The 26,774-nt window shown below is 44.9% G+C and overlaps 1 protein-coding gene across 2 annotated transcripts in view; it reads left to right on the top strand.

Annotated features, from left to right (window-relative positions):
- ITIH6 (inter-alpha-trypsin inhibitor heavy chain family member 6) overlaps positions 1 to 26,774 on the top strand; it is an 81,275-nt gene that overhangs the window by 16,029 nt on the left and 38,472 nt on the right. For both annotated transcript variants that reach the window (XM_040322847.1, XM_040322846.1), the window contains exons 2-3: positions 2,677 to 2,712; positions 26,179 to 26,333. In XM_040322847.1, the coding sequence (XP_040178781.1) occupies positions 2,677 to 2,712; positions 26,179 to 26,333 (191 nt within the window). The remainder of the gene's footprint in view (positions 1 to 2,676; positions 2,713 to 26,178; positions 26,334 to 26,774) is intronic.

The following is a 26,774-nucleotide window of genomic DNA, read 5'->3' as shown; positions in this document are numbered from 1 at the left end:
CTCTAGTGATATAAAGATCTATATAGAGGAATCAGGACCTCCTTCCTCCTGCTGGTGACCCCTCTAGTGATATAAAGATCTACCGTATTTGCCAGCGTATAAGACGACCCCCTAATTTTCCAGCTAAAATGTTGGTATTGGGATATACTCACCTTATAAGACGACCCCCTTCCTACTAGTCATGCCTCGCCTCACCTCACTGTGCCATTACATGCCAGACTGTGCCACCATCACATGCCAGACTGTGCCACCATTACATGCCTCACTGTGCCACCATTACATGCCTCACTTTGCCTCCATTACATGCCTCACTGTGCCTCCATTACATGCCTCACTGTGCCACCATTACATGCCTCACTGTGCCTCTATTACATGCCTCACTGTGCACCATTACATGCCTCACTGCGCACCATTACATGCCTCACTGCGCACCATTACATGCCTCACTGTGCACCATTACATGCCTCACTGTGTCACTGCATACCTCACTGTGCCATTGCATGTCTCGACGATCCCTTACCTTATCCCTGACATGCAGAATCTATCAGACCGCGGCCGTCCATTTTTCAAAAGCCGCACCTCCTCCTCGTGCTGTCCCATGATAGGCGAACACTCAGCTTCCCAGGAGACACTGTGTTCAGTGTTCCGCCTATCACGGATGCCCTCTCGTCCGAGACCGAGGACGAGAGGGCATCCGTGATAGGTGGAACACGGAACAGAGGCTCTGCTGGGAAGCTGAGTGTTTCCGCCAATCACGGAACAGCAGAAGAAGGAGGCGCGGCTTTTGAAAAATGGACGGCCGCGGTCTGCATGTTAGGTTACCGGCGTATAAGACGACCCCGTCTTTTAAGAAGAATTTCAGGGGTTAAAAAGTCATCCTATACGCCAGAAAATAAGGTATATAGAGGAATCAAGCACTCCTTCCTCCTGCTGGTGATCCTTCTAGTGCGGTTGTTCTCAACCTTTCTAGTGCTGTGATCCCTTGATAAAATTGTGGGGACCCCTAACAGTAAAATTATTTTCGTAGCGTGGGTTGTCAGCACCCAAGGCAAGACAAGTAATTTGCGCCCCTAACCCACGGACATTTAGCGCTCCCTGAGCCCCTTCCACTCGTACAGTATTAAAAAAAAAAACGTATAATACATTTTAGGATGTACTACTCTTTCTCTTTGTTCTCCTTTCTTTCCTTTTTATCTCTCTCTATCCTTATTTCTCTTTCCCCCCCCCCTCCCTCTCTAGCTGCCTTTCTTATTCTATCTCTTATTCTTTCTCTTCCTTTCTCTTTTCTTCCTCCCCCTCTTTTCCTCTCCCATGTATTCTCTATTTTCATTCCTTCTATTACTCCTTGGTGGTGGGGGGGGGGGGGGTTTGGTTTGAGTGCCAATACTCGTTGGAGTTCTGATCAGCCAACTTAGGTGCTCCTAATCATCTGCTGATCTGAGAACTGTAGTGGGGACTTTTAATGGCAACTATATTCACAGGTAGTGTTACCCACTGTGTCTCCGACGTTGTGGTGTCTCGTAGCAGTGACACCTATGTTGAAATCAGGAGATAGTCTCCATCAGCCCCTCCCACTTCACATTCTTCACCAATCAGATGACCTCTAGTCTCTGCCCCCCAACCATGCCATGAACTGAATGGGCAGCTGCGAAAAGGCTGAGTGGGCGGCCGTGGGCTCTAGGAACAGCCCAGCTGGGCAGCCATAGGATCCAGGGACAGCCCAGCTGGGCGGCCGCAACAAAAGCTAGGAGAGCAATGCGGATTTGGTGACCCCTAGCAATTCATCATTCGACCCGTGAGGAGGTCCCGACCCCCAGGTCGAGAACCACTGCTCTAGTGAAAACTAAAGATCTATATAGAGGAATCAGGACCTCCTTCCTCCCCTCTGTTGACCCCTCCAGCGATATAAAGATCTATATAGAGGAATCAGGACCTCCTTCCTCCCCTCTGTTGACCCCTCTAGTGATATAAGGATCTATATAGAGGAATCAGGACCTCCTTCCTTCTGCTGGAGGTCAGGAGGCCCACTAACATACAACTCCTTTCTCTATCTGCAACGTAGAGAGCGTCCTGACTCTCCTGTAGTTCAAGGGAGGGGGCGAGCATGACACTTCACACCAGGGAGAAAGCCTTGCATTACTGTGTGGAGTTACAGACAGAAGAACAGGAAGTGAGGATTTCTCAGAAGAAATAAGGACATTTTAAAAGCAAAATGGAAGGATGAGGTAGGTGAAGGAGGACTGCACTAAGGTAAAGGAAGCTATTTAGGGGAAAATTTTTTTACCTTTTCAACCCCTTTAAGTCCTAGCTTGCACAACTTTTGTATTAGATCTGTATGTAGAACTGTATCAAATGTCTTGCTGAAATCAAAATATGCTATGTCCATAGCACTTGGTCCAAACATTGGTAATGTAGTCGTAAAATTCAATCCGATTGGTCTGACATGATCTGCTCTCAGTAAAGCCATGCTGCTTTGGGTCCAGCAAGTTGTGCATTTTTAGGCGATCAATGATCCTTGTTTTCAGGACTTATAACTTGACTACAATTGAAAATTTAAAAAATTCTGATGGAAATAATATAAAACGGAAAATTTCTAATTCTTATAAAGGCAAATCATGACAAATCTATGATTTTTTTTACTTTTATGAATGCTGATTACTATGTTTATTATTGCAGAGATATAAACGTCAACTTCGCGCAACAAAGACAGAGGTAAGGAATATGTTGTTATTTTTTTTTAAATCTGCATAGTTATTGAAACTTGAACTGTGGCTACTTGTAATTGTCATTTACATTATTCCGGTCATCTGACGATCTGGTTCCGGCTATCATGATGGTTCCTGTAAGGACTGCGCAGCCGCAATCCTTGCCGACGGAAATCTCCGAACCTCGGCCGGCATCCAGGGCGACGTGGAATTTAAGGAAAGTGGCCAGTCGGCCTCACGTCGCTCGCTCGGCCTCCTGGCTCTTTTTTTAACATCCTCCAATCCACGGGGATGTTAAGGAATGAGCCTGGATGCCGGCCGAGGTTCGGAGATTTCCGTCGGCAAGGATTGCGCCTGCCCAGTCCTTACAGGAACCATCTCGATAGGGAAACCTTAACGACAAGTCACCGGCATGTTGGCAGGCAGCTCATACAAAGCAGCCTGGCTTCTTCAATTCCTCAAAGTTTAGCAGCAGTAAATTCCTCATTGATGATGTTGCTCTCTTCCATGCTCCCAGAACAAAGTGAATACGTCTCTGTGATTGACTTTTGTAGCTTCAAAATGCTTCAAGTAAAAGGACACAGTTGACAGATTCAGAACAGATAATAATTTAAAGCTCCTATTGTGTAAGTTGTCTTTTGTCTCCCCGCACCACAGCTTTTCTCAACCAGGGTTCTGTGGAAATGTAGGGTTCTTCGAGAAGCTGTTTGGAGTTTACTTGAGAAATTACACATCAAGCTTGAAAAATAAGCATTTTCTTCTTTATAATCAGTGCACCAGGGCTGATGCAAAGATTTTTGACACCCAAGGCAAAACCTAATTTTGCTGCCTCCCGTGGCTCCACCCATGACCCCACCCCCTTTTCCCTGCTAGAATTGGAAGAAAAAAGTTTGGACAGCCGCATTTCAAAAAAAACTTTCGGTTGCCTTTATTTGTAAAATAAGGATACAAGCACTACAAATCACAACAAAAATGAGGACACACAGCCGACACGTTTCACATGAATACTTAGGCCCAGATTCTCATACATTTACGTTGCTCCTGGGCAGCGTAACGTATGTGATTTACGTTACACCGCCGCAGGTTTACAGCCTGATTCTCAGAACACTTACCTGTAAACTTGCGGCGGTGTATCGTTAAATCGCTCGGCGCAAGCCCGCCCAATTCAAATGGGGCGGGCACCATTTAAATTAGGCGCGCTCCCGCGCCGAGCGTACTGCGCATGCTCCGTCGGGTAAATTACCCGACGTGCATTGCGCTAAATGACGTCGCCCGACGTCATTTGCGTAGACGTTTACGTAAATGGCGTCCAGCGCCATTCACGGACGTCTTACGCAAACGACGTATTTTTTTTTAAATTCGACGCGGGAACGACGGCCATACTTAACATTGGTTGCCCCTCCTAATAGCAGGGGCAACCTTGCGCGTCGCGTACGCTACGGAAACGTCAATTCTCAGCGTCGACCGCGTGTATGTTCGGGAATCTCGCGTAATTACCTCATTTGCATAGACGACGGGGAAAACGACGATGCGACACCTAGCGGCGGGAAAAAAAAATTGCTTTTAAGATCTGACAGCGTAAGAGCCTTACGCCTGTCAGATCTAATGGGTATCTATGCGTAACTGATTCTAAGAATCAGTCGCATAGATACCCGGGGCCAGATGAGGAGTTACGACGGCGCAAATGGTGTTGCGCCGTCGTAACGCCTTTGAGAATCTGGGCCTTAGTGCTTAATCACATGGAGCCTAAGGGAGGAATTCCTTCTCACTTACCACCAAAGTAAGGCTCATTCTTCCCACTGACCACCAATGTAAGGAGCATTCTGTTCATTGACAACCAATGTAAGGAACATCCTTCCTACTGCCCCCCAATGTAAGGAGCATTATGTACATTGAATACTAATGTATGGAACATTCTTCCCACTGACCACCAATGTAAGGAATGTTCTTCCCACTGACCACCAATGTAAGGAATGTTCTTCCCACTGATCACCAACGTAAGGAATGTTCTTCCCACTGATCACCAATGTAAGGAATGTTCTTCCCACTGATCACCAATGTAAGGAATGTTCTTCCCACTGACCACCAATGTAAGGGACATTCTTGAATTTTGAAAAGTTGGGAGTTACGATCTTGTAATGATGGGCTCACATATTGTTGCTGCAGTTTTTAGTACCATGGCTGATCGATTCCTTATGTTCATATATTGCTTTAGCTAGCCTGTTTCAATGCGCCAGGAACAAAAAAAGAGTGCATGTGTGTTTTGAAGGTGCATTGTATGTGTTAATGTATATACAATGAAATGAGAATTGCTGTGATGCAGTGCCAATCTCCTGTTCCTAAAACTGAACTTCGGGATAACAAAATATTGTCTAAATACATTCTAGACAATGTATTATTACTTGAATCTTGGTGTGCTTTGTGTATTTCTTTTATATCTGTGCAGTAATCAAAGTGAAAAAAAATTCTTCCTGTAATAAAGACCGCTCACTGCTGCTCTCTCTACTCGTGCAGGGTAATTAGTCTTGTATCCACCCCCTCCTGTCGTTTTCTACAGGCTGCCTTAGTGGGTGGAGCCTGCTGGGCCCCTCCCACAGCTCTGCTGTCTGCATAGGTTATGTACAGCACAGTGATGATGTCATTACACATTTTATAAGGTATTATCTAAGTTTGGAAAGGGATTTGGTGCACACAAAGTGGATTTTCATTCTTTGTGGCTATTGCGGAATATGTTTAACCACTTAAAGACCAGGCCTTTTTCTGACATTTGTTGTGAAAATCTGTATTTTTTGCTCGAAAATTACTTAGAACCCCCAAACATCATTTTTTTTCCGCAGAGACCCTAGAGAATAAATTGACTATGATCGTTGCAATATTTTATATCACATTGTATTTGCACAGTGGTCTTTCAATCGCAATTTTTGGAGAAAAAATACACTGTATTTTTTTCTCCAAAAGCTTAAAGAATTAAAGAATTACAAACAAAAACAATAAAGTTAGCCCAATTCGTTTGTATTATGTGAAAGATAATGTTACACCAAGTAAATAGATACCTGACATGTCATTCTTTAAAATTGCGCATGTTTGTAGAATGGTGACAAACTATGGCAATAAAAAATCTCCATAGGCAACGATAATTTTATTTTTTTACAGGTTACCAGTTTAGAGTTACAAGGGAGGTCTAGTTCTAGAATTATTTCTCTTGCTCAAACGATTTTGGAGATACCTCACATGTGTGTTTTAAACACCGTTTACATATGCAGGTGCGACTTACATATGCATTCGCTTCTGCTCGTGAGCTCGGAGGGATGAATCGCTTTGAATTTTTTTTTCTTATTTATTTTACTTTTTATTTTACTTTTTTACACTGTCTCTTTATTTTTTGATCACTTTGTTTCCTATTACAAGGAATGTAAACATCCCTTGTAATAGAAATAAGCATGACAGGCCCTCTTTATTGAGAGATCTGGGGTCAAAAAGACCCCAGATCTCTAATTTACCCTTAAAGGCAAAGCAAAAGAAAAAAGTTGGCGGTCGCTCTGGTCCTCCAAGGGCTCACTCGACTTCCTGTCTAGCCATCGACTGTATCGGGGATTACCGACGACTTCGGTAAGCTCGGAAACAACCAGGAAGCGACGGGAGGGGTACCGCCTAAAACAGTGATCTTGCGACGAATCTGACGCTGGGATTATTGTTATCGGAAAGCTGGCTGCCTAAGGGAAAAAAACGATACTGGGGTTATGGTAGCTAGCTGCTGCCGTAACAACGCTATTTACCATCAAAATCATGACGTACATTCCCACATAGCCGGTCGTCAAAAATTCTTATTCTTGGAGTTCGGCTTTCAAAAGTAGTGGATCATAACTCAACAGTCTGTAAAATTCCTTATGACATTTTTTTTTAGTTCCAAAATAATGTTATTCCACATTCACAAGAAGCAGAAAGTCAAATAGTATTTACTGTACATTCTTTATAGACCAACACAGAGTATATATAGCGTAAAGTTATAAATAGCTAACACATATGAATAGCCACTAAAACGTCTTGAAGCGGTTTTTGGAATTCAGTCTGCCAATTCTGCTCAGAATATTTGCCTCCATAAAATGGAAGTCGCTGTAATTTTTAACTCCCATATGTAGCGCTACCCCTGCAGGAGTCGCTGGTTGTTTTGGGATCGGCATATTAAGTTACCTTTTACCGTTGTCTAGGGGTGAAGTTGATGAGTAGATTAGTAAGCAAATGTCCAGTCAACAAATAAAGGGTTTTCTGAATGCTTTATTTGCGGCCCAACATGACCAACATCAACATGAGGTAGAGAGAAAAGGTTGATGAAGCGAGAGAGAACTTTGCAGTATCAGGCCTGGATATGGAAAAGAGCAATCCTGCTCTCAGTAGTATTAGATACAGTTCGTCGCCACTCTGGCCAGAGTGGGTGAAGTGTCCCCGGACAGACTCCTGACACGAGCCTGGCAGCCGAAGTGTCACTTTAGGTTGCTGGGAGGAACAGGTCTCTGCCACAGACCTGGCTCCAGGGACATCTGCCACAGGCCTAGTACTTGGATGAGCTGAATGGATCGAGCGAATCCTCCCAGTAGATTAAGTCAGGGTCACCGGTTGACAGTGGAAGTGTACCTGTCAATGTCCCGGTCACCGGATCCCCGATGGTTTGTTCAAACCCTCTTGGAGAACCCGCCTCCGGGTTCTCCTCAAGCCGATCCCCCACCGAACGGCATACAGCCTGGGATCTCCTTAGTAGACGGGGGACCCAGTAAGTCACTGGGGCCCCTTAGTAGCATCAGTCACTCCAGGCCAGGAGGGCCCAGAGTCTGGAACTCCGCGTAGCGCGTGACCCCAGGCCAGGTAGGCCATAGTGGTGGGGCCCGCGATGTGCGCACACCCTAAAGGTGGGTGCCGCACCTGGAACCAGGAACCCGCGAAGACCCCCGCAAAGACCCAACAAAAATGGCGTCCGCCACAGATATACTCTCCCCCAGCATGCTCCGCGAGGGAAAACTCCTCTAATTGGCTGCTGGGGAAAAGTGGCTCTGCCAGAACCCCTCTAGCGCCAATTGTCGCCCAGGGATAGGATCGCATCCCTGGAGCGCAGACTGACCTACAGGACAGTTCTGGAATGATAGCAGCCCAAAATTTAACAAATTATGAATGGGAACAGAATAACTCTCCCATTCCCCCACTAACTTTAGCGTAGTGCCCATACTGAAAGTAAGGGGGCGCTACACATATAACTACTATACAGTGGGGTTGATTTAATAAAGCTGGAGAGTGCAAAATATGGTGCAGCTCTGCATAGAAGCCAATCAGCTTCCAGGTTTTTTGTTCAAGCTTAATTGAAGAAAACTGAAGTTGGAAGCTTATTGGCTAGCTGGTGCACAGCAGGCACCAGATTTTGCACCCTCCAGTTTTAGTAAATCGATCCCGCTGTCTCTTGAGGCACTGGATGATTGGTACATCTATTGCCGCTGGTAACAACTTGCTTATAGTACCGAATTAAAGAGAAACTGTACGGTGGAAGTCACGGACAAAAAGGACAAAGTACTAGTCACCACATCAATATTGCCTGTAGACTCCCTACAGATGATATATTTTCTATAACTGGCTTACAATGCCATTCTTACCAGACCATGTGTCGCTATGTGGAGTTGGCCAGCTTAGCAGAGGCAGGGCATTGCCCCCTCTTATCAGAGCTGCCTCCTTCCCAATAACGGGGTAACTGATAACTGGTGGTCTAACCTTTATAGCAGTTCTTTAGCCAGGTTTAAAAAAATTAAGTCAGCAGCTACAAATACTGTAGCTTATCACTTTTAATAAAAAAGCACTTACCTATCCAGAGATCCAGTGCCCTCCTCACCTGGGACGGTTCTTTGCTGGTCTTTGGGTCCCCGGTGTTGGCATGTTTAGAGTGGGGAGTCGGCTGTGACTCCTTGCGGCTCCACAGCTGGCTTCCCACTGCACCTATGCAAGCTGTGCTGTGTGAATGGTCCCACAGCCTTCTGGGACCTGCGACATGTCCCAGAAGAAGGCTGTGAAAGGAGCGATAAAGCTTCTGGTGGAATCGCCTGGCAGATGAACTGCATAGGCGATTCCAGCAGAAGTGGGGAGTGGGTACCTGTCGCAAATCCCTCCAAAAAAAAAAAAGCTGAAGAGGACAGTAGGAGGACATATAGTGAAATTTAAGAAGCAGCAGGAAAGATAAAGGAGGTGCAGATCAACAGAATGAATGAAGCAGGGAGATGCTTGCACTGAAGGTCCTCAGGTACAGCTTCATCGCCATTAAGGAGAACATTGAAGAGCAACCGCAACCACATGAAATGCACATAGTTGCGGAGTGCTAGTGCGGAGTTCAAGGGGTTACAGCAGGCAGTGAGGCAATACCAAACCTTGTCACCGTCTTTCAAATGCGCCCACCTAGCATGACCCATTCAGATGAATGGGGCCGCTCTGCATGCACCCCGTAACCACATACAGTGCACGTGGTTGCTGAGTGCTAGTGCAGGGTTCAAGGGGTAACAGCAGGCAGTGAGGCAATACCAAACCTTGCCACCGCCTTTCAATGTTTCTCTGTATTTGAATGCGGATAGCTCTTGAGAGACCTTCAGAGCTCCTCAGAAAGCAAGGGTGAATGGGTCCTTATTGATGTAATCATGAATACAGAGCTGTATTATGTGCTTTATATCTGCCTGGAGTTCAGCTTTAACAGACCAAAGGGGAGCAAACAAGAGAAGATAATTGTTAGGGTTTACATAACTACATAACATAACTACATAATTACATTACATTACATAATGCTAACATAATAAATATGAATACCATCTGTCGTTAGATGGAATTTATTATAATATACAATGCAGAAATATTTTTAATCCCAGTGCATGACAAAATGTTCTGCAAAACACTGATTTTATTCTTGGCATCTTCATGAATACACTGATTAGAAGGTACCTCTTGCTAAGATCCTGAATTTTCTAATTTTAGAGGAAGCATCTGAAGAATGTTAGGTAGACAGGATGTTTACACAACAACTCTGTGCTCCCGCCTGCTGGGAAAACGGTAGAAAGGTCCCAATCATCAATGTACCTCAATGTCCCAGCATTCCTTTATGAATAACCATGAGCTAAATCTGTTAAGAGACGTGCGGCATCAAGATTTTGCGCTTAATTTCTAAAGCAGAGGCAGAAACTTACTGATTTTCTCCATCATCAGAATGTATTAAGGTGACAAAATTCAAAGAGACAAGTGAAATGATTCCACTTAAATCCAGAAAGTAATGCCGCGTACACACGACCATTTTTCATACAGACGTGAAAAATGCAATTTTTTAAAATGGTCATTAAAAACGAGCGTGTGTAGGCTCCAGAGCATTTTTCTCGACGTAAAAAATGGGCATAAAAAATTTAGAACATGCTCTAACTTTTTGCGTCGTTTTTCACGTTTTTTTTTTTTTTTTTCATGTAGTGAAAAACGGTCATGTGTAGGCTTTAACGACAAAAAAAAACAAAAAAAACGCGCATGCTCAAAAGCAAGTTATGAGACGGGAGCACTCGTTCTGGTAAAATTAGCATTTGTAATGGAGATAGCACATTCGTCACGCTGTAACAGACTGAAAAGCACGAAGACTGAAAAGTGTGAATCGTCTCTCACCAAACTTTTACTAACACGAAATCAACAAAAGCAGCCCAAAGGGTGGCGCCATCTGAATGGAACTTCACCTTGTTGTACGTCACCACGCTTTTTTACGATCGTGTGTATGCAAGGCAGGCTTCACAAGAATCACGTAGAAAAAAAACGTAGTTTTTTTTCTAGGACATTAAAAATGGTCATGTGTCCGCGGCTTTAGGGGCGTCTATGTAATGCACACTAGACATGTGCAGAACAGAAAAATGAGTGCTGGAATGTACTGGGGGCATTACTCAGCCCAAAGGGAATGCGACTAAACTCACAGTCCCAGGGTTGTAATAAAGGCAGTCTTTTCACGATCTTGGTCTTTCACAGTGACTTGCCAATAGTCGTTTGCCAAGTCAAGAGTTGAGAAATACTTGGCTTGGCCCAGTGCTATGAGTGACTCCTCCACCTGGGGTAACTGGTAGGTATCCCGGTGGATTCAGGCATTTAGTTTGCAGTAGTCTTCACAGATTTGCAGACTTTCGTCCTTCTATCCCATGGACTAAGACTTTCATGAATTATCCCAATCTGTAGCATGTTGCGAATCAAGTCCTTGACATCCTGACCCAGGGCAGGGGGAATATGGCAGTACTGCTCCTGGATGGGTGAAGCGCGGCCTGTATGAATCAGGTGGTCGATGGCCTATGTGTAGCTATAGTCTTCCGGGCTGGTGGCAAAGACCAATTGGTGTTTCTCCAGCAGTTGGTGAAGCAGTCACTGTTGAAGTAGTGGATGGTCCAGGAAGGGAATGGTTAGCTGTTCCTGCAATATTTTGTATTGTGACTCCTCTAATAAGGCCATGGCTGCCTGTAGTAGGGCGCAAACAGCTTCCACCCCTGATTTGGCCTCAGAGATACAGTGAGGGAGCGCCACATAGAGGTCTGCTATGGTGGCATGGTTAGGGAGTGGGACCGGGAAGGTCCCCGCATTGATGAGCTGCACCAGCACCTTCCCTTTGTGGACCTTGGATAAGGTACCAGAAACAAGCCACTCGGTGTCTGAATCTTTGTGGGGTTCAACCATTACTGTGGCCCCTTGTAGTTTCCTGTGGGCATGAGATCAGACTCTCTCTTGGAGGGGTGCCAGGAATAGTTTTTGCTTGGGGGGGGGGCATACTGACAACCCCTACTTGTTAAGTCTGTTTTCTTATTGCCCTCTGGTAAGCCTCATAGGCCAGGATCATGTGGAGCCAGGCAGCTTGCAGGCCACAACTTTGCGCACGCCTGCTTGAGTGCTCAAATTTGGCCAGTAAGAGGGGTAAGTCCAAGACCTTCAGTGTGTTCATGTCCAGAACAATAGGTACTGCTAAACTTACTGGCCCATGGGTCACCACAACCCCTATTCGCTCCACAACCTGGTCTTTTATCTGAATATTCACCCAGGTGACACCTTCAACCAGGATGAGTAGGTTTTTGGCCATCTTGATAGACAACCAAGAGGGGTCCAATGGATCTTGCATCCCAAACCACTGGGCATAGATGTCATACTCCAATTTGGGGTGGGCGGCAAACAAACCAGCCGCCACCCCCCCAGTCGGTCAAATCCCCCACCCCCTTGTTTGGTGGGTTGATTGGCAAACCCACCCTTACCCCATCTAGGTCGCGGGCCTGTGTCTCCTCCTCGGCGGCTTTCTCTACTTCTCCTCCTCCTCCTCCTCCTCCTCAGTGGACAATACAATCCCTTGTCCTATTGGCTAATCGGGTCTCAGGACCCGCTTCCTGATTGGCCGGGAGGAGAATCAGGAACACAATAGCGAATATTAATTTGCTACTGTCACACCCTACTGTCTGCACCCCGAGACCACCCTTTTTGAAGTCAATTAGAGCCTCAGGCTTTAATCATGTGCTTTAAAAAAAAAAAAACATTGGGCATTGCTTTTTTTTATATTTACAGCTTCACTGAGCTATCATTGATACCGTTTGAATGTTAAATTACTCAAGAAGACACTTAATTCTTTTTTTTGTACATTTTGTTTATTAAGTTTTAATTTGAGAGGTGGTTCAGAAAACAGAGCCTCTGGGCATACCCCATCTCAACATACCTAACAAACACCAACTGAAGTTAGTTACTAACAATACAACTAAATACCAAGGTTTAATGCTGCTCGTGTTCTCAAGTCAATATATATAAAAGGAGTAGGAGAAGATCAAGTTTGGCAACCACCAATGAATAGATCCACAGTTGAAGTACATGACTAACATAGAATCAACTGTAAAAGGTTAGTAAAGGTTAAACAAAGGTAACAAGTTTCCTAGTCTGAGTATGGAAACTGACTGGAATAGGTTGCATTATTGTGTGGCATTTGTTGTATTCGATTCTAGCCAAATGTGCCAGACCTTGTGAAATTTAGCTGGACATCCCCTGGCTTGATAAGTGGCCTTATATAGTGGGATTGTCGAGTTAATCAGTGCTTTCCAAAAGTTTAGTGAGGGCATTTCAGATTTTTTCCATTTTAAAAGCAGGGTTTTCCTTGCATAAAATAGCAATAGTCCCATTGGGGTCTTGAGTGCTTGGCGGTGAGCCAAAGCTCCCACCAATCCCAACAAGCAGACTAACACATATAAAGGTAAAGGGATTGTGGTGAGAATGGCAATAAATCCTGTGATCTTTTTCCAGAAGGTTTGATCCTTAGAACGAGACCAAAACATATAGTTGAAGACTGTAACAGGCGCTCTCAGGCGCAAATCACTGCGGTTTTCTTGCCTCTACCCTATAAACAGAGTGGTGTGCAGACTGCACACCATTCTAATATTGTCAGCCGTACCGGCCACGCTACAATATCGGCAACATTATGGCCAGCTAGCAAGACCTTCACTGTGTCCAGGCTGCCATCACTGCGGACAACCTAAGAGGAATTCCTTGCTGACTCCCTACACTATGCAATGCCTTGCTGCAAGACTCATCCTCTATAAAACGGATAAGTAGCCATTGTTTCACTTATAGTGCTTCAGAACCATCTACTACATATATTGCATCTAATCAATTGCTGTAATCAACATTGGCTTACTAAGTACTGTATTTATCAGCGTATACTGCGCACTTTTTTCCCCTTCTAATCAGGGGAAAATCGTGGGTGCGCGATATACCGCCTAGAGCCGAGGGTACTGCGCACTTGGCTCGGCTCTGCCCGCAGCCACGCGAGAGGAGCCGAACACACAGGAAATCCGGCTCCTCTTGGTGCCAAATCCAAAAAACAAACACCGCTGCAACCCCGTGCAAGGTGCGGATGGACACGCTGGACGGAGACGGACACCTGGATGGAGGCCGCAGACGGACACCTCCAAAGCCGCAGACGGACACTCATAAGGCAGGACGGACCCCGCGCAAGGAAGCCGCAGACGGACACCCACAAGGCTGAACAGACCCCGCGCAAGGCCGCAGACGGACGCCGGACAAGGCCGCCGATGGACGCAGGACAAAAATGTAAGTTTTCTTTCTTTTCCTTAAACTAACTTTCTAAGCTTGGGGTGCGCGTTATACGCCGGCGCGGTATACCCTGATAAATACGGTAATAACATACTACTGGAGATTGTCTGTTGTATTCTTGGCTACTTGCTGTGAGTATCTTAAAGGGACATACACTTTAAATTCGTTTACGCTAAAGTTGTCTCTCTAAAGTAAACTGCTATTGCATACGGTATTCTCATATGCTACGTACCTGACATACGTTGTTACTTGTATATGGGCTTTGCCCAAAAGTACTGAACATGTTCGCCTAAACTTTTCTATGCTAAGGGTTGAAGCTATTTCTTAACTGCACCCTTAGTGGCCTAATGCACTGCTGTATGTTTCAGGGATATGATGTAGAGAACCCCCAAACTCCTGTTCTCTGATTGGAGTGACGCCTGGGGTCCAATACTGATAATCACTTGCATACAGTTGTGCATTGGAATCTCCTAGTGAATCGTAATTTTTAACGCTAGGGTTTGGTTGCATGTTGTAATACATCCACCCCTAGTAGCTCAACGTATTCCTTTATGTGAGAGAGAGATGATGTAGAGAACCCCCAAACTCCTGTTTGTGTGAAGTGACGCCTGGGGCTCAGTACTAAAATCTCACTTAAATCTTTGCTATCCGTAGTTGTGGTCTACTCCCGCTCACCAGTGCCGTTACAAAGTCAGCATCTCTACCTTCACATTTCCAGCAGTTTGGGAAGACATCAGAGTAAATCCTTTCTAATTTTTGTGGTGTATACACCCAATGGAGCAGTTTAAATTGAATTAGACGATCCCTTACGGAGACTAATTGCAAAATAGTTTTTTTCCCAGGCATCTTCCCAGTCCTCTGCATCCAGGCCTGGGATCTCACTCTGCCACTTGGAGAAAAGATTCTCCAGGACAAAATGAACTAATGGCAGGAGTGCTGGATGTCGGTTTGGCCAATTGGCCATCCCATAACAAGGATTCCAGACTAGACTGTAGAAGAAGCACAGAGTCGGAGCCAAATTGAGCAGTAAACGCGTAGCGAAGCTGGAGATACCTGAAGAAATAATGGTTAGTAAATCCAAATTGTTCCTTGAGAGAGTCAAAAGACAGAAGGATGCCATCAACACAGATATACTCCAGCTTTTTGATTCCCTGGGCTGTCCAAATCCTTGGATCTGAGATAGAAAGGAACTTTGGAAGTATCGGATGAGTTACAAAGGAGTGTCCATGTGTGAGGGTCTTCTTGATGTTTACATACTAGTAATTGCCAAACTTTTATCACCTTTGTCGAGGACGTGAGGGGAAATGAAGCCCTGACACCTCTGTTTAAAGCGTTTCTCAGTGATTTGGAGGACCCCACATACGCATCTACAAGGACCACAGAGGCTTTAGACTCGTCAGAAGTCGCCCAATTTTTGATTTAAGTTAAGTGAGTAAAGGGTAAAGGTTTATTTTGGCAAAGTCAAAGACACTTGGGGAAATGGTAATGCCCAAATAATGAAGGGAGGAGGTCCCTGTTAAGGGGAGTGAGGGATCTGCCTGCAATCTGGCCTGCGGGTCAACAGGCAAAACTTGGGATTTGGCCCAATTGACCCGGAGCACAGACAATGCAGTAAAGATAGAAATATTATACAGAGCAGCTCAGAGAGAGGGTCCTGGATCACTGAGGAGTAGCATTTAATCATCAGTGTATAAGGTACGTTTTTCAACAATAGAGCCAACACATATTCCTTCCACCAAGTCTGATCATCTAAGGATGGTGGAAAGAGGTTCCATAACCAGAGCGAACAGTAAATTTCACTTCTTGGTCATATGTGAACATTTGGATTGGACTTTACACTTGAATGTATGCTTTCAACTGTATTTTAATTTAATTGGAATATAAGAGTGCACACACTAGCCTTGCATTTGTTGAGGAGTTTGGTTGGTCAAAGTATTCAAACAATTCTGCAAGTATCATCAAAAGTCCTGGCAGGGATTTTGTGTACCATTGGAAGTCCTGGCAGGAATTCTGATTACCATTGCAAGTCCTGGCAGGATGACTGAGTAACATTGCAAGTCCTGGCAGGGATTCTGAGTACCATTGGAAGTCCTGGCAGGAAATCTGCGTACCATTGGAAGTCCTGGCAGAAAATCTGCTTACCATTGGAAGTCCTGAAATCTGAGTACCATTGAAAGTCCTGGCAGGGATTGGGAGTTCCATTGGAAGTCCTGCCAGGGATTCTGCAAGTACCATTGGAAGTCCTGGCAGGAATTCTGAGTTCCATTGGAAGTCCTTACATGGACTATACAAAGTGTGCACTATGCAGCCTTGTTCTCTCTCACTCACAGCTGCTTCCCCACTTCTCCTGCATATGCATGAAATCATGTATGAACTACTGCAGGATGACTGTGCTGAAGACTCCTGAGATGTGTGACATATTCCAGGAGGCTATGGGCAGAGCTACGTAATCTTCTCCTAGGCGAAGAATAGGAAGGTGGGAGCAAGTACCTGTGAAAAAGGTACTTGCTTCCCCTCACAAAATATATACCTATAGGGCCAAATTCACATAGGTTAGCGGATCTTTAGATCCGCGTAACCTATGTGATTTAAGATCCGCCGCCGCAAGTTTTTGAGGCAAGTGGGTAATTCACAAAGCACTTACCTCAAAACTTGCGGCGGCATATCGTAAATCCCCCGGCGGAATTCAAATCCCGCGGCTAGGGGGAGTGTAGTATTTAAATCAGGCGCGTCCCCGCGCCGATTGAACTGCGCATGCGCCGCCGGCTAAATTTCCCAGCGTGCATTGGTCCAAATGATGTCGCTAGGACGTCATTGGTTTCGGCGTGAGCGTAACTTGCGTCCAGCTCTTTTGTGAATCGACTTACGCAAACGACGTAAAAATTCAAAACTCGGCTCGGGAACGACAGCCATACTTAACATTAGCTACGCCTCATAGACCCAGGGGTAACTATACGCCGGAAAAAGCCGAACGCAAACAACGTAAAAAAAAAACGCTGGGCGGTCATTCGTTTCTTAATCGGCGTATCTCCTCGTTTGCATATTCGTCGCGTAAATAAACCGAAACGCCACCTAGCGGGCTGCCTGGAATTGCAGCCTAAGATCCGACGGTGTAACACAGTTACACCTGTCGGATCTTAAGGATATCTATGCGTAACTGATTCTATGAATCAGTCGCATAGATACGACCGGCACAACTCAGAGATACGACGGTGTATCAGGAGATACACCGTCGTATCTCTATGTGAATCTGGCCCATAATGTGTAACATGGAGGGGGAAGCATTAGGCCCCGTACACACGAGAGGATCGATCCGCTGAAATTTATCCGCGGACCAGTTTCAGCGGATAGATCCCCTGGTGTGTACAACCCAGCGGATATTTATCCGCGGATATTTTTCGGGCTGATGGATTTCCAGCGGATCAAAATTTCTTAGCATGCTAACAAATCAATCCGCTGGAATCCAGTCCAGCGGATTGATCCGATGGTCTGTACAGACTCACCGGATCAATCCGTCCGAATCCATCCCTCGCATGCGTCGTAATGATTCGACGCATGCGTGGAAGTCCTTATATTACAGCGTCGCGCACGTCGCCGCGTCATCATCGCGGCAACGGCGCGACACGTCACCGCGGAGGGAATTCCTTGGGGATTTTGATCTCATGGTTAGTACAACCATGAGATCAAAATCCGCCAGAGGATTTATCGATCCTCTCGTGTGTACTAGGCCTTAGAATGATGGTAAGTTTTTGAGGGAAGGTTCACTTTAACTACTGTATATAGTTTATCCTAAGGCCCCGTACACACGAGAGGATCCATCCGCTGAAAAATCTCAGCGGATCGGTTTCAGCGGATAGATCCCCTGGTGTGTACGTTCCTGCGGATATTTATCCGCGGAGATTTCTGATTTCCAGCAGATAAAAATTTGTTAGCATGCTAACAAATCTATACGCTGGAATCGGCTCCAGCGGATCGATCCGGTGGTCTGTACAGACTCACCGGATCGATCCGTCCGAACCCCTCCCTCGCATGCGTCGTAATGATTCGACGCATGCGTGGAATTGCTTATATGACAGCATCGCGCACGTCGCCGCGTCATCATCGCGGCGACAGCGCGACACGTCACCGCGGTGTAAATTCGGCGCGGATTTCGATCCGATGGTGAGTACACTCCATCGGATCAAAATCCTCAGAGGATTTATCCGTGGATACGGTCCGGCGGACCGTATCCGCGGATCAATCCTCTCGTGTGTACCCGGCATTAGTCTCTTGATAGCCAGTAGAAACTCATCCATGACAGCAAAGCTTCTTTTTGAAGTTAGAGATGCAATGCTGAGTACTTTTTCCAGTGGTGCGTCTTTAAAGGGGTTGTAAAGTTAAAAATATTTTCCACTTAAACTAACGTCTTAGGCCTCGTACACACGACAGAGTTTCTCGGCAGAATTCACCGAGAAACTCGGTCAAAACCCGGATTCTGCCGAGAAACTCTGTCGTCTGTACAGTTTTGGCTCGATGGAGCCGCCGAGGAACTCGACGAGAAAATAGAGAACATGTTCTCTATTTTCTCGTTGTCCTCGTTGTTCTATAGGAGAAGGCGGCCCGCCGAGCTCCTCGGCGGCTTCATCCCAAAACTCGACGAGGAACTCGACGTGCCAAGCACGTCGAGTTCCTCTGTCGTGTGTACGGGGCCTGAGAGGTGCTGATAAAGAAAAAACTAATGATTGCCATTATAAATCCTTATATACACCTGTAAAAATAGAGCTCGTTTCTCATCCTCCATCATTCCTGAATCTTTATTGCCACTAATTTCCTGGTTTGTGGTGCTACGTCACAGCCTAATGGGAACTACACTTCCCATTAGGCTTAGCGGCATCACGCATGCACAGAGCCATTAATCGCCGAACGAGAACGAGTAAAGTTCTCGTGGACACACGCCGCAACACCACGCCCCTACCGCCCCTAGTATACACCCATTCCCGCCTCCCAAGCCTACACACATTCATGTCTGCCCAGTCTACACACATTCCCGCCTCCCCAGCAGACTAAGCCACATTATAGAAACGCCCACTTATGCCCTGCCTGTGAATTGTAGACAGTCTTCACGCAGCTCACGCAGAGCTGTAGTCATAGGGAGGGGGGCGAGCACGTTCAGCTTTCCACCATGCAAAACGGCTCAGATGCTGGTGGAAAGCAATATGAGGAGAGACAGGAAATGCCTTTTTGAAAGCTGGATTACTCACAGTTGGAGCGCAAATGGAAGGACGAGGTAAGTGACACTGTAATGCACTAGCTTACACCAATGAATTTAGGCAATAAAAAACTAAACTTTAGTGTCCCTTTAAGCCTCTCCCAAATGAAGCAGGTGTTTTAATACTTCCTGTGATGCCAACAAGAATAGTATCATGGCTCCTTCATACATTTCCTTCTTTCAGAGTTGTCTGAGAGCTTAAACATATGGACGTTGACAGAAAAGGCTGCTTATATAACTGCTTTTCTTGTGTAAAAAAAAAAATTATGAAATGGAAGTATAATCTCCTTGGTTCATGATTTCCAGTTATTTTCACTTTGAATGGAACTTTGTCCAGAAAAAGGAAATGAGCAACATTCAAATATTTTCTTACTACTAGAGAATGAAAAATTAGTTCCTAGACATACAAGGATAGAAAAAACATGATCATTTTTGTGCATGGAGGTCCACTGAAAGTAAGATGTAAAGCAGAGTTAAATTTAACCTAACATTATTCAGTATTTTCTTGTATAAATTTATTTGAGGTTAACCTGTACTACCAACAAGTGGCTCACTCAGTTTGCTTGCTGACTCAGCACCCTCTCACCTTTCTCTCATCCAGGGCAAACTGGGTCTTATGCTCCTGGCACGCCAGGGGATCTTAAAGAGCACCCCAGTGTGCCGCAGCACTCTGGTTGAGAAGCACTGCTAAAAAAGTATAGCAGCCCAATTGGTCATATTAAATCCCCTAAGCTATATGGGCATTCAATTATATCATGTTTAATCTTTATTAACTCATAATTTCGATCTGTTCAGTAATATGCTGGTTGTAGGTTAGTAAAACCTTGCCATCTGAAAATATGGATATAATTCGAATAACTAGCATTAGGAAGGTTTCTGCTGAATTCTCATAAAACACTTCAGCACTTCTATATCACCCCACTCACCAGTTTTGATTGGGTGAGGGTTGGCTCAGGACACCCTCTAGGGCAGCCTTTTTTAACCTTTTCAACACTGGTGGTGAGCCCTTGAAATAACTTTCCAATCTCAGGGAACCCCTGCTAAAATTTACTATAACTTATGATACATGAGTGTGATGGTCAATGGAAAGAATGTTCCTTACACTTGTGGCCATTGGAAATAATTCCCCTATTAGAGATAGCTAAAAAGATTAAGGGTGTCAGTGGGAACATATCTGAGAAGAAGGCATTTCTAATTGCTCAAGGAACCCCTAGAAACCTACGGAAGAACCTTAGGCGAACCCTGGTTGAGAAACCCCGCTCTAGGGTGTCAACATAAAGCTGTTGGCAATTGGCAGCTCCCATTTTTTTATTGAAAATGCTAAGGACACTGGAGTGGTCATTTACAAGGAAGACAGTGGGCCAGATTCATCAAGAGATACGACGGCGGATCTCCTGATCCGCCGTCGTATCTGTGAGAGCCGACGGTCGGATCTGTGAGATCCCACGGTCGGAGCTATGCGACTGATTCATAAGAATCAGTTCCGCATAGATCTCCCTTAGATCCGACTTGTGTAAGTGACTTACACCAGTCGAATCTTAGGCTGTAATCTCCCGCCGACCGCTAGGTGTCGTCGCTTTTTTTTACACGTCGCATATGCAAATGAGGAGAACCGCCGATTCACGTCCGTACGCCCGCCCGTCGCTCGTTTTCAATGTCGTTTGCGTTCGGCTTTTTCCGGCGGATAGCTACCCCTGCTAATATGAGGGGTAGCTAATGTTAAGTATGGCCGACGTTCCCGCGCCGAGTTTTAAATTTGTTACGTCGTTTGCGTAAGTACGTCGGGAATACGGATAGCCGTAAGTAACCTAGCCGCCGAAAACAATGACGTCCTAGCGACGTCATTTGGAGCATGCGCACTGGGCGGGAACGCGCCTGATTCAAATTGTACACTCCCCCTAGCCGCGGAATTTGCATTCCGCCGGGGGGAGTTAGGATCCGACGGTGCAATTTGCGAGGTAAGTGCTTTATGAATCATGCACTAGCCTCGCTAAATTGCACCGGCGGATCGTAAAACAGGTAGATCTGGCGGAAAGATCCGCTGAGCTACATGAATCTGGCCCAGTGACTTTTTCAGATCAGGCTTACTTAGAAGCGCATTGTACTCTGCACAGGAACTAAAGCCCAGGAAAACTTTGCTGAGTTCCCCTTCCCATTTATTTTACTATTATTGTCTTTTTTGTAAGATTCTTTTTCTGTAGATATTTCTTGCACCATGTTTTCATTTCTTTTATTAAAACAATATTTCAAAATCATTGAGCTGAATCTCTGAGTACTCTAAATAAAAATTATTTGTTCAGTCTGGGAAAAAAAAACCAAAACATTCAGTAGCTACAAATGCTGTAGCTGCAGACTTTTAATAAAAGAACACTTACCTGTCCAGGGACCCAGCACCATCCTCACCCGAGCCAGTTCTTCAATCTTCACTAGCCTTCAGGATCCCATTGTTGGCATTGTTGGCAGTGTTGGCATTCTAACTGTACGCAGCTGTATGCTACTTTCGTCTTGACAGTCGGCTGCCCATTTTCAAAATGTCGCCTATGGAGATTTTTAAGTAACAACGTTTGCCGCCATTCCATGAGTGTGCGTAATTTTAAAGCGTGACGTGTTAGGTATCTATTTACTCGGCATAACATCATCTTTCACATTATACAAAAAACTTTACTGTTTTGTTATTTTTTAATTCATGAAACCATTTTTTTTTTCAAAAAAAAAGGCGTTTGAAAAATTATTGCGCAAATACTGTGCAAGATAAAAAGTTGCAACGACCGCCATTTTATTCCCCAGGGTGTCTGCTATAAAAACATATATAACGTTTGGGGGTTCTGAGTAATTTTCTAGCAAAAGCATGATGATTTGTACATGTAGGAGAGATGTACCAGAATAGGCCCGGTATTGAGGTGGGTATAAAAGCCTGGTATTGAAGTGGTTAAAGAATCCTTGCCTCTTTTGAGAATGCTACCACATTTTAAACTCTGAACTTTCCTGTCTGGGTGTGGCAGCGGGTGTCACAGACATTACTTAAAATTCTCAATTGTTGTAGCAGATGCTGTGGACAGTCAGTGTGTATTACACATTGCTACTGTTTGGTGTGTGTATAGTGTTAACCACAGAGTTAACCCACCCCAGTGACTAGTGTCGCGTACACACGATCAGTCCATCCGATGAGAACGGACCGATGGACCGTTTTCATCGGTTAACCGATAAAGCTGACTGATGGTCCGTCGCGCCTACACACCATCGGTTAAAAAAACAATCGCGTCAGAACACGGTGACGTAAAACAAAACGACGTGCTGAAAAAAACGAAGTTTAATGCTTCCAAGCATGCGTCGACTTGATTCTGAGCATGCATGGACTTTTAATCAATGGTTGTGCCTACTAACGATCGTTTTTTTTTCCCATCGGTTAGGAATCCATCGGTTAAGTTTAAAACAAGTTGGCTTTTTTTAAACCGATGGTTAAATAACCGATGGCGCCCACACACGATCGGTTTGGACCGATGAAAACGGTCCATCAGACCATTCTCATCGGTTTAACCGATCGTGTGTACGTGGCATAGGACTCTCAGTCTACTGAAGCTTAGGTTGTCCCAAGAGTTGGAAAATCTCTGCAAAGTGCAGGCTGATAGTACAATAGTCACATTCTGAGGGTAGCAACTAGTGGTGGCAGCGGAAAAGAGAATAGCCGCTCCAGGTGGGAACCCAGATGAATATCCTCCGTTGCAGACAACTCAGGTGCAGGCAATGCACTCAGCAAAGCAGGAACAAAGATTGTCTCTGGACAGCCGCACTCTGAACAAATTGTAGCCTTTTATTAAAAGAAGGACAGCACTACAAGTCACAGCAAAATAAAACCTGACTGCTGACGCGTTTCGCACTGAAACTAGTGCTTAGTCATAGCTTAGTGGTGGCAGCGGTGGGATCTGAGACTAAGTAATATAGAAGCTGGTATGGATCATAAAGTTACAGTGGCCTCTTCTTGCTCTATTGCTTTGATTTCATGGCAGTGAACCAGAAACAACATCTATATTAAAAGAGATTCCACACAGTTGAGTTTGGGGAGAGCAGCAAAGACCTTCAAAGACATCAAAGACCTTCAGATTGGAACTTGGCTATACACAAACCATTACACAAACAGATTAAACGGTAAAATATTTGTTAAAGCGGATGTTCCACCAAAAAAAAATATTAAAAGCCAGCAGCTACAAATACTGCAGCTGATGACTTTTAATATTAGGACACTTACCTGTCCTGGAGTCCAGCGGCGTCCACAGCAGATGACGAGCGATCAATCGTCACCCTGCTGCTCCCCCCTCTATCCACGCTGAGGGAACCAGGAAGTGAAGCGCTGCGGCTTCACTGCCCGGTTCCCTGCGGCGCATGCGCGAGCCGCGCCCGCCGATTGGCTCCCGCTGTGTGCTGGGAACCGAGTGTTCCCAGCACACAACGGGGGGGGGGGGGGGCGACGGGATGTGACGCAATGCCCGTCTTTTGCCCGTGAATGCCGGGCCGGAAGTGGGTGCAAATACCTGTCTTTAGACAGGTATCTGCACCCCCCTCCCCCTGAAAGGTGTCAAATGTGACACCGGAGGGGGGGAGGGTTCCGATCAGCGGGACTTCACTGTAGGGTGGAGAACCGCTTTAACTTAAAGTTATGCTATCAGACTGGGATAGAAAAATAAAGAAACAGAAAACAGAGAAATAGAACAAAAAACATAAGTTTCCTGAACAAAATGTTACCCCCAGACTCTTCCTTCAGTATTGATCACATGGCTGAAATCCTAGGCCTGGGTCTCAGTGGAGAATTGGATTGCTGATCTTTCCCCCTAATCCTATTTGCGTGACCAAATAAATGCCAGGGTATTGGTTATTTGAGCAGCTTGGAAGGAGTAGAACATAGGTACAGTACCTTTAAAAAGTATTCATACCCCTTGAAATTTTATACATTTTGTCATGTTACAACCAAAAAAACGTAAATGTACTTTATTGGGATTTTATGTGATAGACCAACAGAAAGTGTCACACAATTGCGAAGTGGAAGGGAAATGATAAATGGTTTTCAATTTTTTTTACTAATAAATATGTGAAAAGTGTGGTGTACATTTGTATGGCGCCCCCCGGAGTCAATATTTTGTAGAACCCCCTTTCTCTGCAATTACAGCTGCAAGTCTTTTTGGGGATGTCTCTACCAGCTTTGCACATCTAGAGAGGGACATTTTTGCCATTGCAAAATAGCTCCACCTCTGTCAGATTGGATGGAGAGTGTCTGTGAACAGCAATTTTCAAGTCTTGCCACAGATTCTCAATGGGATTTAGGTCTGGAGTTTAACTGGGCCATTCTAACACTTGAATATGCTTTGATCTAAACCATTCCATTGTAGCTCTGGCTGTATGTTTAGGGTCGTTGTCCTGCTGGAAGACAAACCTCAGCTCCAGTTTCAAGTCTTTTGCAGACTCTAAGGCCCCGTACACACGACAGAGGAACTCGACGTGCTTGGCACGTCGAGTTCCTCGTCGAGTTTTGGGATGAAGCCGCCGAGGAGCTCGGCGGGCCGGCTTCTCCCATAGAAGAACGAGGACAACGAGAAAATAGAGAACATGTTCTCTATTTTCTCGTCGAGTTCCTCGGCGGCTCCATCGAGCCAAAACTGTACAGACGACAGAGATTCTCGGCAGAATCCGGGTTTGGACCGAGTTTCTCGGTGAATTCTGCCGAGAATCTCTGTCGTGTGTACGAGGCCTAACAGGTTTTCTTCTAAGATTGTCCTGTATTTGTCTCCATCCATCTTCCCATCAACTCTGACCAGCTTCCCTGTCCCTGCTGATAAAAAGCATCCCCACAACATGATGCTGCCACCACCATGTTTCACTGTGGGGATGGTGTGTTCATGGTAATGTGCAGTGTTAGTTTTCCACCACACATAGCTTTTCCTTTTAGGCCAAAAAGTAAACATTTTTCATCTGACCAGAGCACCTTCTTCCACATGTTTGCTGTGTCCCCCACATGACTTCTCGCAAACTGCAAATGGGACTTCTTATGGCTTTCTTTCAACAACGACTTTCTTCTTGGCACTCTTCCATAAGTCCTGGTTCACACCTATACAGGTGCATTTTGTGTTTTTCAATACACATTTTTGATCCATTGAAGTTTATGGAACCAAAAACCAGAAACAAATCCCTGGCCCTTTCTATAAAATGCACAGATGTAAACTACATCCATAGGAAACCATGTTAAATGGACTGTAGTGTGTTTCTGCAAAACTGAAAATACACTTAAAAATGCGTGAACCAGGCCTTAAGGCCAGATTTGTGGAGAGCACGACTAATAGTTGTCCTGTGGACAGATTCTCCCACCTGAGCTGTGGATCTCTGCAGCTCCTCCAGAGTTACCATGGGCCTCTTGGTTGCTTCTCTGATGAATGCTCTCCTTGCCCAGCCTGGTCAGTTTAGGTGGGCGGCCATGTCTTGGTAGGTTTGCAGTTATGCCATACTCTTTCCATTTTCGGATGATGGATTGAACAGAGCTCTGTGAGATGTTCAAAGCTTGGTATATTTTTTTATAACCTAACCCTGCTTTATACTTCTCCACAGAGTTATCCCTGACCTGTTTGGTGTGTTCCTTGGCCTTCATGATGCTGTTAGTTCATTAAGGTTCTCTAACAAACCTCTGAGGGCTGCAAAGAACAGCTGTATTTTTTAATGAGATTAAACTACACACAGGTGGACTCTATTTACTAATTAGGTGACTTCTGAAAGAAATTAGTTCAACTAGATTTTAGTTAGGGGTGTCAGAGTAAAGGGGGTGAATACAAATGCACACCACACTTTTCAGATATTTATTTGTAAAAAATTTGAAAAACTATTTATCATTTTCCTTCCACTTCACAATTATGTGTCACTTTGTGTTGGTCTATCACATAAAATTCCAATAAAATACATGTACTTTTTTGGTTGTAATATGGCTAAATGTGTACAATTTCAATGGGTATGAATACTTTTTCAAGGCACTGTATATATTTCAGCCTTTCTAATCTTCTTTGAGTAAAGGTCCACTTTAAGGTCTAGAATCAGATGTAATGTTTTACATATCTTAGTAATCTTCTTTTTTTTTTTTTATAGCTGAAAATCAGCAGCCTCTACATTCAGTCAACCATCGTATCCCGATATGCCCATACCAAGGTGCAAACCGTTATGGTCAATCCTCATGCTGAGTCGAAGGAAGCCATCTTTGAATTGGAGTTGCCCAGTTCAGCATTCATATCCAACTTCACACTGTAAGTAAATTACAGCTATTTTAACAAATTTTGTTCAATCACCATTAATCATTAATGTCTGTAATAATGGTCTAATATGGCATTTATTGGGTTCAGAAGTAAAACATTTTGGGCCAGATCCACAAAAGGGATACGATGGCGTTTCTCCTGATACGCCGTCGTATCTCTGTTTCTATCTATGCGGCTGATTCATAGAATCAGTTACACATAGATATTCCTAAGATCCGGCAGGTGTAATAGTTTTACACTGTCGGATCTTAGGATGCAATACCGCGGCCGCCGCTGGGGGCATTTCTCGTCGAAATTCCGGGTCGGGTATGCAAATTAGCACTTACGGAGATCCATGAAGCTTTTTCCGTTCGTTTTTTTTCTGTAAGTGTTAGTTTCCGTCGCAAAATTAGGGCTGCTTTTACAAAGTGTAAAGTAAGTACACCATGTAAA

This window comes from Rana temporaria, chromosome 9 (genome assembly GCF_905171775.1).
Source record: "Rana temporaria chromosome 9, aRanTem1.1, whole genome shotgun sequence".
Taxonomy (NCBI): domain Eukaryota; kingdom Metazoa; phylum Chordata; class Amphibia; order Anura; family Ranidae; genus Rana; species Rana temporaria.
The sequence above is the reverse complement of the archived record's forward strand: the minus strand, read 5'-3'. Positions and strand labels throughout refer to the sequence as shown.